Here is a 13,444-nt window from a genome sequence, read left to right as displayed (position 1 = left end):
GTGCCAGTGCTGCTCCCAAGTGCTTCCTGCCCTGACAGGAAGTCCCTCCCCCCCAGGTCGTTCTGCAGTCGTACGACATGAAGCAACACTCCACCAAGGTGTTCAGAGACATAGTCAACGCCCTGGGCTCCTTCATCCAGTCCCTCTTCATCACCCTCAACACAGGAAACCCTGCCGCCACCAACAACACACCTGGTGAGGGGGAGGAGGGGAGGAGGGGGGGGGGGGGGAGGAGGGGGGGAGGAGGGAGGGGAGAGGAGAGGAGGGGGGAGGGGGGAGAGGAGAGGAGGGGGGAGGGGAGGAGGGGGGAGGGGGGAGGGGGAAGAGGAGATAGTGCGGGAGGACAGCAAGGATCCATCGATTTGAGAAGGAGGGATGATAGATGATTTTGTTGACCGAATCTTCTCGTTGGGAAAATGAGGATGTTTTTTTAGGTTTTCTTGAAGCCTGTCAGACTAATGATGACCTTGAACTTCCTTCCTCTCCTTCCTTCTCCACTTCTCTCCTCCCCCCCAGGGGCGTCGGGCCCCGGGGCCCAGGGCTCGTCCCAGGGAGGGCAGGGTGCGGGGGGCGTGAGCTCCAGTCTGAGCACCCAGGCTGCCTTCGAGTACCGGGGCATCTGGATCCCTCTGGTCACCGTCAGTGTGCAGGGCAGCGCCAAGGCTACCTAGTGAGGACACACAAACATGCACAACGTACAAATAGCGCTGTGATTATGAGAAACGTCTTGGCAATGCAGGAGCAGTTATTTTGACAGATAAAAACCATGCCGCACACCAATAACACAGAGCTCCCCCCCCACAGCCTGGAGATGCTGGACAAGGTGGAGCCCCCCTCCATCCCCGAGGGCTACGCCATGTCGGTGGCGTTCGGCGCGCTGCTGGACCTGGTGCGGGGCATCACCTCCATGATCGAGAGGGAGCTGGCCAAGGAGGAGGCGGAGCTGGCGGAGCGCAGGGAGAACCACCCAGACCTGGACGCCCAGCCTGCACCTGGTGAGGGGGGGGGGGGAGTCCCAGCCTGCACCTGGTGAGGGGGGGGGGAGTCCCAGCCTGCACTGGTGAGGGGGGGGGGGGAGTCCCAGCCTGCACCTGGTGAGGGGGGGGGGAGTCCCAGCCTGCACCTGGTGAGGGGGGGGGGGAGTCCCAGCCTGCACCTGGTGAGGGGGGGGGGAGTCCCAGCCTGCACCTGGTGAGGGGGGGGGGGGGGAGTCCCAGCCTGCACCTGGTGAGGGGGGGGGGGAGTCCCAGCCTGCACCTGGTGAGGGGGGGGGGGAGTCCCAGCCTGCACCTGGTGAGGGGGGGGGGGAGAAGTCCCAGCCTGCACCTGGTGAGGGGGGGGGGGGAGTCCCAGCCTGCACCTGGTGAGGGGGGGGGGAGTCCCAGCCTGCACCTGGTGAGGGGGGGGGGAGTCCCAGCCTGCACCTGGTGAGGGGGGGGGGGAGTCCCAGCCTGCACCTGGTGAGGGGGGGGGGAGTCCCAGCCTGCACCTGGTGAGGGGGGGGGGGGAGTCCCAGCCTGCACCTGGTGAGGGGGGGGGGGGAGTCCCAGCCTGCACCTGGTGAGGGGGGGGGGGAGTCCCAGCCTGCACCTGGTGAGGGGGGGGGGAGTCCCAGCCTGCACCTGGTGAGGGGGGGGGGAGTCCCAGCCTGCACCTGGTGAGGGGGGGGGGGGAGTCCCAGCCTGCACCTGGTGAGGGGGGGGGGGGGGGAGTCCCAGCCTGCACCTGGTGAGGGGGGGGGGGGGGAGTCCCAGCCTGCACCTGGTGAGGGGGGGGGGGGAGTCCCAGCCTGCACCTGGTGAGGGGGGGGGGGGGGAGTCCCAGCCTGGGCGGAGGAGGAAGGAGAGGATGGGAAAGAGGGGAAGGGAGGAGGTGGGAGTGGAGAGAACAGAGGGAGGGTGGTAGGGTGAACGGGCTGTCTGTGCTGTCTGTGCTCTACTGACCCCTAGTGGTTACTGCTGGGAGTCTTGAATCCAGACGTTGTGTTGTGAATCCTGATGACCGCGAGCGTTCCTTACGAGGTGTGTTTGTCTCTGTGCTCCTCCCAGGAGCTCACCTGGTGTGGGAGGAGATGGTGGGAGCGTGCTGGTGTGGCCTGCTGGCAGCCCTCTCTCTCCTGCTGGACGCCAGGTAGGTCTTCCTCATCTACACCTGTCACATAACCTGAGGAGGTGTTCAACACCTGGCACATAACCTGAGGAGGTGTTCAACACCTGGCACATAACCTGAGGAGGTGTTCAACACCTGTCACATAACCTGAGGAGGTGTTCAACACCTGTCACATAATCTGAGGAGGTGTTCAACACCTGTCACATAACCTGAGGAGGTGTTCAACACCTGTCACATAACCTGAGGAGGTGTTCAACACCTGTCACATAACCTGAGGAGGTGTTCAACACCTGTTACCAAATTAAAATGTAAAAATAATAATAATATAGTCATAATAACAATACAACTGTAATAATAACATACTACTACTACTAATGTAGTATTAGTAATGCTAATGATGCCCATGCTGGTGTTGTGTGTTAGTAATGCTAATGATGCTGGTGTTGTGTGTCAGCACGGACGAGGCGGCGACAGAGAGCATCCTGAAGGCGGAGCTGAGCCTGGCGTGGCTCTGTGGCCGCCTGGGCCTGGTGACGCCTCGCGACGCCTTCATCACGGCCGTGTGCAAGGCCTCGCTGCCGCCACACTACGCCCTCACCGTGCTCTGCAGCAGCGCAGGGAACCTCTCCAACAAGGGTGGGGGCAGGGGGCAGGGGGCTGGGGGCAGGGGGCTGGGGGCTGGGGGGCTGCACACACACACACACACACACACTCTCAGTCTCAACTTGTGTCGGTTTCTGAATGTCTGACTCAAGCTTTGTGTGTGTGTGTGTGTGTGTGTGTTGTGTGTCCACAGCCTACTCCATCCAGGGTCACAGTGTGCAGATCATCAGTCCCTCCAGTGAGTCCCACCAGCAGGTGGTGGCAGTAGGACAGCCTCTCACTGTCCAGCCCCAGGGAACTGTGGTGGTGAGCACACTCACACACACACACACACACACACACCCGAAACACCCACCTTCTTCACAGACGCTGTCAAAAATGTCACACATGCAGCAAAGTTGATATATCACAGTATGCTTTCTCCTCCCGTGTGTGTGTGTCCCAGCTGACGGCTAAGAACATCCAGTGCATGCGCACACTGCTGAACCTGGCCCACTGCCACGGCGCTGTGCTGGGGTCGTCATGGCAGCTTGTCCTGGCCACGCTGCAGGTGCACACACACTCCCTGCGAGGGGCTCCGTCACACACACTCCCTGCGCCCCCCCCCCCCCCCCCCTCCTTCTTCCACATCTCGTATCAAGTCAGAGTCACATTTGATCTGTACGGCCCCTTATACAAGCAACGTCACACAGGGCTTCACATAGAACTGCATCTCAGCCATCCTAAGAGCTTTGAGGACCGTCATCCTGGCCCTGTTCCTGGTCCTGTGTTAGTGTGGGTGTGTTTGACAGCCTTGTGTGGCTCCTCCCCCTGCAGCACCTGGTGTGGATCCTGGGGCTGAAGCCAGGGGCCGGTGGGGCCCTGAGGCCGGGCAGGGCCGTGGAGGGCCCCAGCACGGTGAGACCTGCTGCGCACACACACACACACACACACTGTGAGCTCACAGACACACACACCGCACGCTCACACACACCTCCACCCAGCGCTGCAGACCTACACCCTTGTACTGACCCGTGTGTGTGTGTGTGTCTCTCTGCAGGTGCTGACCACTGCTGTGATGACAGATCTGCCCGTCATATCCAACATCTTGTCCAGGCTGTTTGAGAGCTCCCAGTGAGGATCATCAGTCACGGCTCCACTTTCTCTTGTCAAGAGTATCTACTGGTGTTTGTTACATGGTCTCTGTGTGTGTGTGCGTGTGTGTGTAGGTACCTTGATGACGTGTCCCTGCATCACCTGATCAACGCTCTCTGCTCCTTGTCTCTGGAGGCCATGGAGATGGCATACGGAACTAACAAGGTAACCAATCAGAGAAGACATCAGACAGCAGACTAGTCTGGTGTGTGTGTGTGTCTGGAGTTCTGAGTGTGTGTTTGTGTCTGGTTGCAGGAGTTCTGAGTGTGTGTGTGTCTAGTTGCAGTAGTTCTAAGTGTGTGTGTGTCAACGTTATAATCTTAACAAATGAAATAACGAAAGCTAGGTGGTAAAAAACATTGTTGTTAACTGAAATAAAACTAAAAACGAGGCATTACAAAAAACGATAACTAACTAAAACGGTATTGTCTGGTTGCAAAACTAACTAAAATAAAATACAATTAGGGGGGCAAAAAGAATAATAATAATAATATATATGTGAGAGAACAAAGGTTGTGCCCTTGCCGAAGGCAAAGCACACCCAATTATAGAGTAAATGTCCTTAGTTTTCATCTTTGTCAATGTCTTTCATAGAGCAAATATCTTTCAGAGTTTACATTTCCGACTGGGAACCCAGAAATTACGACATACCAGGTCAAATTGAACACAGCATTGTCCATGCTCCTCGCCTGGCATCACGGTGGTACCGAAAGTCAAAAGAAAGCGGCAGAGTCCTATTTGGGATTACTTTGAATATGACTGTGTGTCACATACAAGCAAGTTCCTTGCAGTGGAAGGTGGTGAAATATGTTGACAATTTATTAAAGGGAAAAATCCCACGAATTTGAAAGTACATTTAAGAAGCGCGCACAAGGAGGTTAACCTAGCTTACCTTAATAAGGTAACGCCAAGCCCCCCTCCCCCGAAACAGAAGCTAACCCCGGTACAGGGCTAGGCAGCATGACGGAGACAACCGTAGGACAGAGAACACTACAGCAGTGCTTTCACCAGCAGACCGATAGCTGCTGGTTAGTAAATACGCAGGAACACCACAAACGGGAGGAAGCGTTGATTAATATGTTTATTGATACTGGGATGTCTACACTTGACAAATAACCCATATTACAAAAGACTAAAACTAACACTAAAACTAAGCATTTAAAAAAATTAAAAAAAATAAACTAAATAGCAAACCCGCATTAAAAACTAATTAAAACTAAACTGAATTTGAGTCAAAAGGAAATAAAAATTACAACTAATGAAAAATGCAAAACTATAATAACCTTGGTGTGTGTGTGTGTGTGTGTATGTGTATGCAGGAGCCGTCTCTGTTTGCCGTGGCTAAGCTGCTGGAGACGGGACTGGTGAACATGGACCGTATAGAGATCCTGTGGAGACCGCTCACAGGACACCTGCTGGAGGTACGAACCCTGCTACCTGCCTCTGACTGGCTGGGCATCTAGACCCTGTTCTATCCTGTCCAGAGGCATTCTGGTCTGCGCCCGTCGGTAACGCCCCCTGGAAACCTGGAAGGAAGCGAGAGGTTCCTCACTGCTGTCATTATAAAACTGTATCTGGCTTCAGTCTGTCCTCTACTGAATGTGGAACTAGATGTGTGGTTAGTGTGTGTTAGTTGTGGTTGTGTGTGTGTGTGTTGGTGTGTGTTAGTGAGAAACGGTGCTTTCATGTTGTGTTTCTCTCCCTCCCTTTTGCACCCGTGTGTTTTGCAGAAGGTAAGCGCAATTATTCTCTTTCTCCCCCCTTCCCTCCCTCCCTCCTCCCTCCCTCCCTCCCTCTCTCTCTCTCTCTCTCTCTCTCTCTCTCTCTCTCTCTCTCTCTCTCTCTCTCTCTCTCTCTCGTTGCATCTCAGTCCAGCATGTTCAAGATGAAACACTGCAATGTGTAGATTTACACACTGTATGTCTGCTTTGCAAATAAATACAATGGACAGTACTCCTTGCGGAACAGCTTTCAACCTTTCTATGCAGCGGTGTTGCATTGCTATGATTTGAAGTCCGGAGGACACACATTCGCTCCTCTCTCCAACTTGGTCCATGTTCAAGTTGGCCGGCACACAGACATCACAAACACTTCTGGGTGAATTTAGCGTTGCTTCTAAGTGGTCGACGGCGCCACAGGCCAGCTGAGCTCCGAGGACCTAACGATCACATCACACCTTCCTTGATCCAGCCATCACTTTCATGAAATCACTTATTTTGCTGGGGGAATCAAAACCTGAAATCACTCTGATCACTCGGCTGATGAATCACCTGGTGGAAACGACATACACATCCCCTCTCTTTCACTGTCTCATACTCTGTTTCTGTCTCTCTCTCTCTCACCCTTTCTTTGGTGTGTGTTGGTCTCGTCTCTGATCTGTGAGTGTGTGTGTGTGTGTGTCTGATCTGTGTGTGTGTGTGTGTGTGTGTGTGCGTGTGATGTCCCCTGTAGGTCTGCCAGCACCCGAACGCCAGGATGAGAGAGTGGGGTGCAGAGGCGGTGACGGCGCTCATCAAGGCTGGCCTGGCCTACAAACACGACCCCCCCCTGTCCCACAACCAGGTGCAAACACGACCCCCCCCGCTGTCCCATAATCAGGTACAAACACGACCCCCTGTTGTCCCACACCCAGGTACAAACACGAGTGTGTGTTCTGTCCCCAGAGGCTGCAGCTGCTGCTGCTGAACCCGCTGAAGGAGCTGTCCAACGTGCTGCACGCTGACATCCGCCACAAGCAGCTGGACAGCGTGCTGCAGATCCTGCAGAGCCAGGGGGACCGCCTGGGCCCCGGCTGGCCCCTCATCCTGGGGGTCATAGGAGCCATCCGCAACGACCAGGGGTAGGAGAGGGGGAGAGGTGACCAGGGGTAGGAGAGGGGGAGAGGTGACCAGGGGTAGGAGAGGGGGAGAGGTGACCAGGGGTAGGAGAGGGGGAGAGGTGACCAGGGGTAGGAGAGGGGGAGAGGTGACCAGGGGTAGGAGAGGGGGAGAGGTGACCAGGGGTAGGAGAGGGGGAGAGGTGACCAGGGGTAGGAGAGGGGGAGAGGTGACTAGGGGTAGGAGAGGGGGAGAGGTGACCAGGGGTAGGAGAGGGGGAGAGGTGACCAGGGGTAGGAGAGGGGGAGAGGTGACTAGGGGTAGGAGAGGGGGAGAGGTGACCAGGGGTAGGAAAGGGGGAGAGGTGACCAGGGGTAGGAGAGGGGGAGAGGTGACCAGGGGTAGGAGAGGGGGAGAGGTGACCAGGGGTAGGAGAGGGGGAGAGGTGACCAGGGGTAGGAGAGGGGGAGAGGTGACTAGGGGTAGGAGAGGGATGGAGAGGTGGGCAGGGGTAGGAGAGGGGGAGAGGTGACCAGGGGTGTTAAAATGTTTTCGTCAAGTCCCAGTCTGTCGGTGGCAGTGTACCCTGTCTGACGAGAGCTTTGTGTCTGCCCACCAGAGAGTCGTTGATACGAACTGCCTTCCAGTGCCTGCAGTTGGTGGTGACGGACTTCCTACCCACCATGCCTTGCACGTGCCTCCAGATCGTAGTGGATGTAGCTAGCAGCTTCGGCCTGCAGAACCAGGAGCTCAACATCAGCCTCACCTCCATTGGCCTGCTGGTGAGATCCGGAGCTCGCTCCCCTCCCCGCCTACTCACTCATTGTCCAGTCCACTATCCGGACTAAAACTCAGTCTAACTCGTCAAAGCGGGACACCAAAACAAACAGCGGTCAGCGATGACTGACCGACCGTGTGTTCCCCCACAGTGGAACATCTCGGACTACTTCTTCCAGAGGGGCGAGGCCATCACCCAAGACCTGGAGAGGGAGGAGGCCACGCTGCAGAAGCAGGCCCAGGAGAGGGGAGAGGCCCTGAACCGGCCCTTCCACCCGGCCCCTCCCTTCGACTGCCTCTGGCTGTGTCTGTACGCCAAGCTGGGGGAGCTGTGCGTGGACCCTCGGCCCGCCGTGAGGAAGAGCGCCGGCCAGACCATGTTCTCCACCATCGCTGCACACGGCACCCTGCTGCAGCAGCCCACCTGGCACATCGTGGTCTGGAAGGTAGAGACCACACACACACACACAGGACCCTACACCAGCACACACACACACACACAGGACCTACACCAGCACACACACACACAGGACCCTACACCAGCACACACACACAGGACCTACACCAGCACGCACACACACACACACACGCGCAGGACCTACACCAGCACACACACACACACATACACACACACAGGACCTACACCAGCACACACGCACATGCACACGCAGGACCTACACCAGCACACACACACATACACACGCACACACACACAGGACCTACACCAGCACACACACACACACACACACACACACACACACACACACACAGGACCCTACACCAGCACTGCTTTTTGTATAACGGAGCATGCGGTAATTAAATATAATTTCCTTAATTAAAAGTAAGACAGATTTGCCGTTTTCAAAAGGTGTGTGACCCCATGTGTAATGAACCTGTGTGACCCCATGTGTAATGAACCTGTGTGACCCCATGTGTGATGAACCCTTCAGGTGCTGTTCCACCTGCTAGACTGCGTGAGAAGCTCGTCCACCTCGGCCGACAAGGAGAAGATCGAGTCTGGCGGGGGGAACATCCTCATCCACCACTCGCGGGACACGGCGGAGAAGCAGTGGGCAGAGACCTGGGTGCTCACCCTGGCAGGGGTGGCCCGCATCTTCAACACCAGGAGATACCTGCTCCAGCAGCTAGGTGGAGCTCTCTCACCAGGGCACCTGGCCTGGAGTTCATCATTGAGTACAGGGGGGGATTCAGGATGGTAGAGCAGCCTGGGACTCTGTCCTGGATGTTTCAGATGTCTCCCTGTTTTATGCACATGAACATGCAGGGCAGGGGGGTTCATAGGACCAGGATAGAGAGAACATCTATAACATGCAGGGCAGGGGGGTTCAGAGGACCAGAGAGAGACTTTCATGATGGAACATTCCATCCCTTCACACAGTCTGATTGTTATACATCCACTAAGACTGCTTTGTGAGATTGTATTCCCTGACCCTCTCCCCCCTCTCCTCCTGGCTGTCTCCTCACAGGAGACTTCTTCAAGGCGTGGGAGGTTCTCCTGGACCACATCCAGTCTGCCGCCCTCAGCAAGAACAACGAGGTCTCCCTCGCTGCCCTCAAGAGCTTCCAGGAGATCCTCCAGATCGTCACGCCCGTCAAAGACTCCGACAAGCCCTGCGACGCCCTGGCCGTGCTGGGCGTCCTCCCGGTCCTCATCGACCCCCTCAGCGCCTCGGGCGCCGGCCGCCCCCTCGTCCGCTCCGACTCGCTGGTCGAGCGCCTCACGCGCTACAACGGCGCCGAGCTCCAAGCCCCGCCCCCTGGGGAGGAGTCGGCCCTGGAGGACTCCGTGCTGTGGTGGTCGGCGTGGAACACGTGGTACCGGACGGGCACGGACAGCACGCGGCCGCCCGGCGCGCCGGCGGAGAAGCAGGCCTTCATCCCCAGCCAGCCCTTCCTCACGGCGCTGGTGCAGATCTTCCCGGCGCTGTACCAGCACATCAAGGGGGGCTTCAGCATGGAGGACCTGAGGAAGCTGGGGGGGATCCTGCATGGGGCCGTGTCGGTGCCCATCAGCAGCGACGCCTCGCCCTTCATCCTGCCCTCCTACACCGAGGCGGTGCTCACCAGCCTGCAGGAGGCCGTCCTCACGGCCCTGGACGTGCTGCAGAAGGTGGGGTAGAGATACCCAGCCCCCCCCCTCGTCCTCGTCCTCGTCCTGGACAGGGGGGGCAAAGATACCCAAACCTAGCACATAGTACCAGGATAGGTCTATATAGGTCTGTATTAGGAGTAGGACTAGTACTTCTAATAATAATATAATACTAATACTACTATTAACACTATCATCACCTGTCCTGACTGGTTTTAAGCACGGTTAGCAGCAGAGCTCCAGTTGTCCCTCCCTGAGGCGTGTCAGGATCTCGACTTCTGTGCCCTGCTCCGGGGCTGGTCAGCGGGCGCCACGACGCCCCAGGCTAAACAATATCTCATTCGGCGCTAGATGGATTGCGCAACAGGCCCGTTAAAGTTGCTGTTCAGTCCCCTGGTGAGTGTCAGGTGTGAGTGAGTGTCTGTCTGTCTCTCCTGCTGCAGGCCATCTGTGTGGGCCCCGAGAACCTGCAGGTCATGTACCCCGCCATCTTTGAGCAGCTGCTCCTCTTCGTCGAGTTTTCCTGCAAACCGCCCCAGTACGGCACCATGGAGACCAAGCACGTGGCCAACGCCAAATACAACCAGGTAACCAGGACAGGAAACACACCAGGGTTTAGTTGGTCCTCAATTTGGTCCCTCCCCCTTTCCCTCCCTCACAACATCGCAGGTGATTTACCATATTTGAGTCGAATAGTATCTTAAAATCCACACTCCTGTGAGCAAACAAAGGCTTCGAAAATATCTGAAAGGCTGTGACGCCCTACGCCCTCTACCCTCTCTCTCTCCTCTCTCTCCTCTCTCTCTACCTTCTCCTGGTCTCGTGTTTGCAGTGATGTCATGTGGATGTTCCCTGAACGCCAACTGGATCAAAGTCGTCCCTTTCTGTAGAGCCTCTGTTCGCAGTCATCCTCCCTCTGTGATGTTCATCCAGCGCTTTCTCTCCTGCTTGTTCCTCATCGGCCGTCTGTCAACACATCAAACGTTCAGTCCCCCAATCATCCCTCTACTCGGTCCTCTCGTGCAGGCAGCTAGGTATCGGTGTCAGTCTCTCTTCAGGCTCGTGTAAAGTCTAGCGTAGGGTTTCATCTCTTCAGTTGCCTTTCGCACGGTCCCATCTGTTTCCTCCGCGACACTCTTGTCGATGCGTTTGCAGAAATCATGTTTGTACGCCCCTGCTCATATCCTTCGCACGTTCAGCAAAGCTGTCCAAGCTGCTATTGATGAAGTCATCTTATCTAGTAGCAGCTGTTTAGGCTGGGGTGACCAGACGTCCGGATTTTGTCCGGACAGTACGGTTTTCCAGCCCTTTGTCCGGACCGCTGTTGCGTGTCCTCCTTTTCGCCCTGTTGTCCTCCTTTTTGACCCTTCCTGCCCACCGTCGCAATTTACCACTCATGTGGGCTTCAGTGCCAAAAAGAAAGACCCCTTTCAAACCTACGTGGAGTTCAGAACTCCACTCCACTTTGCCACTAAGAGCAGCACAGATCAATATCATGCCTTCTGTAAGCTCTGTCTCGTTGATATAGACGTGAGTAGTAGGGGGGAAAGGGGCTTTAGAGTGGCATGCCGCTACAGAACAGCACAAGGATAATGCTAGTTCTGCCGGGCACTCTTCCTTAACATCATTTTTTGCTCCAAACACAACAACAGCGGAAGATAAAACAACCGCTGCTGAGCTGACCAAATTGTTTCATGCTGTGAAACATCACCACTCTCACAGGAGTTTAGACTGTTGACTTACTAAAATGACTAATGTTATTGTCTTAATTTCATGGCCCCCATCCCCCCCGGTCAACAACTTTTTGGGATTGTCTTCCTTTTTGACCCTTTGTCCTCCTGTTCAGGGTCATGCTTCTGGTCACCCTAGTTTAGGCTGTCAGGGGCGGCCTATAGTCAGAGCCCTGCTGGCTGACAGCGACGCTAATGAATACGATCTCTACATGCTTATGGCTTGAAACGTAAACACTGTCATTTTATCAGTTAGTGTCGTCGTCTGTTGGCATGCTAGCTCAGGCTAACAATTCAAGTACTCGAAAACACATCAGTCTGTCAGACAATTTAGTTAGCGTGCTACTAGTTTATAGCGGCCGTAGCTAAGTCGGTTAGCCAGCAGTAGCCAAGTTGACACGATCTCAGAAAGACGTTGATCACCTTCTCTAAACACAGCTTCAGTCAGGTTAGTTCGTGATAGGATGAGTTTGTGTGTGAGACTGAGGACTCTTTTCTCTGCAGCGTCGAGATCACTTGGCGAACTTTGTACTATCAGTTCCGTGCTGTTTAGGGCCTCTATACCTTAAGACTACCATGCCATAAATGCCCTCCTGTGTTGTTCCGTTAAAAGGAAGCGTGTTATGCCTCTATATCTGTTTACTTTAGTATGTATAAGGCTTTCTGTGACTTCCTGCTTCATTCACTCAACCACCAAGTGCTAGTTTTTGATGGTTGAAGGAATCCCAACAGGCTACTAATAAATGTGGTCAACCCTTGCCATGCATTGCCCTTGCATTTTTCCTCGGTCACCGACTAAAATCGTCAGAACAGTTAGCATGCTAGTTTTACCGTCAATAGCTTAACCTGGTCAGTCAGTGAGCCAGTAGCTAAATTGACACGGCCTCAGACAGAAGTTAATCTGCATCTTTTCTCGTTCTTTCCCTCGTTTCTTGGTACCACTCGCTGGGTCGACTTTTTAGATCCAGCTGTTTGCACCGGTGAGTTCCCCCCTCTTCCGCTCCCCTTCTAATCGGTAACTCCCACCTCTCCTACGCTGTGCTAAACGGTGAAGCCGCTGCACCTCAGTAGAGATGAAGCACTTCACCGCATGGTAGGCCCTCCTGTCTCATCTCCATCACTCACTCCCACAGTGAATTTCCTACTCCCCCCCCCCCCCCCCCCCCCGCCTGCCTCTAACCAGTGGTCATGCTTCGTCTTGTGTACCCGTGGACTCCATTTTGTTTTTCGTCTTTCTTGGCGTCTTTGCCGTTCGTGTTTGCTTGTGGTGTTTTGTTGTCCATCTTAAAGGTGCACTCTGTAGGTTTTGTGTCCGCTCTCAGGTCTTTTTGATTTGGGAAACAAGAAATGGAGGCTTTTAGTGCCTAGATGAAGACCTGGGGATGTGTTCGTCCTGGCAGGCCCAAGCCATTTTCTGTTTGTTTACACAGAGTGTGCCTTTAATTGTGTTTTGGTCGTTTTAGTGGTTCTGGTTGGATGATGGGTTGCAACCAGAGTTAACCCCACTCTCTTTCTCTCTCTCCTTTTATCTCTCTTGCTCTCTCTTTATCTCTTTCCCTCCCTCCCTCTCTCTCCCTCCCTCTGTCTTCCTGCTTACAGGCAGAATGGGTTGCCTTAAATTATGTCCCCTTCGCTGAGCGCTCCCTGGAGGCGGTCGTGGAACTGTACCACAAGACGGCGTGCCACAAAGCCGTCATCAACGAGAAAGTCCTGCAGAACATCATCAAGGTACGCCCTCGTCGACGTGTCTGTGCTGATCGCCCCGTGGATGCGTCAACACCACGCCGGTTCCCTTTCTAAGCCAAACAAGCCACGCTTCTCACAGTAAACCTCTGAAAAGCTGTCAGGTGCTTCCCCATAGGCCGCGTTGGAGTGGGTGACACATGCAAGTTGTTGCTCAACGCCTATAATCATCGTTCCTGTTTTCTTATGAAAGCGGTCTCCATTACAGGGGGACGCAGCGAGTAGAACGGATAAGAGGTTTCTCTGTGGATTCTACCAAACCCTGCTCCCTCTCTCTCTCTCTCTCTATTTCTCGAGAGAAAGGAGGTCATGCTCGTAAAACAGCAACCTTGGGGAGACCATCTGGGGTCGTGATTTGGAAAGCGTAGTCACAAAGGCAGTCTTGTTTTCTTGTTTTCACTCCTTGGCTTGTTTTTTTCTGA

At 55.0% G+C, this 13,444-nt stretch overlaps 2 protein-coding genes across 2 annotated transcripts in view; one reads left to right on the top strand and one right to left on the bottom strand.

The window, feature by feature from the left end:
• The window catches only part of LOC134020774 (E3 ubiquitin-protein ligase AMFR-like), a 343,986-nt gene that overhangs the window by 10,497 nt on the left and 320,045 nt on the right, over positions 1-13,444 (bottom strand). The window lies entirely within an intron of this gene.
• Positions 1-13,444, top strand: part of mon2 (MON2 homolog, regulator of endosome-to-Golgi trafficking) — a 30,072-nt gene that overhangs the window by 12,455 nt on the left and 4,173 nt on the right. Inside the window, 21 exon segments of the mRNA XM_062461035.1 lie at positions 57-64; positions 67-195; positions 517-670; positions 805-995; positions 2,049-2,130; positions 2,564-2,745; positions 2,906-3,018; positions 3,158-3,262; positions 3,529-3,609; positions 3,752-3,825; positions 3,921-4,011; positions 5,166-5,267; positions 6,298-6,408; positions 6,510-6,685; positions 7,282-7,444; positions 7,592-7,885; positions 8,390-8,588; positions 8,927-9,570; positions 9,993-10,136; positions 12,242-12,259; positions 12,879-13,007. Coding sequence (XP_062317019.1) covers positions 57-64; positions 67-195; positions 517-670; positions 805-995; positions 2,049-2,130; positions 2,564-2,745; positions 2,906-3,018; positions 3,158-3,262; positions 3,529-3,609; positions 3,752-3,825; positions 3,921-4,011; positions 5,166-5,267; positions 6,298-6,408; positions 6,510-6,685; positions 7,282-7,444; positions 7,592-7,885; positions 8,390-8,588; positions 8,927-9,570; positions 9,993-10,136; positions 12,242-12,259; positions 12,879-13,007 — 3,190 coding nt within the window.

Source organism: Osmerus eperlanus, chromosome 5 (genome assembly GCF_963692335.1).
Source record: "Osmerus eperlanus chromosome 5, fOsmEpe2.1, whole genome shotgun sequence".
NCBI lineage: Eukaryota > Metazoa > Chordata > Actinopteri > Osmeriformes > Osmeridae > Osmerus > Osmerus eperlanus.
Note: the sequence above shows the minus strand (reverse complement) of the source record. Positions and strands in the feature narration are given on the sequence as shown.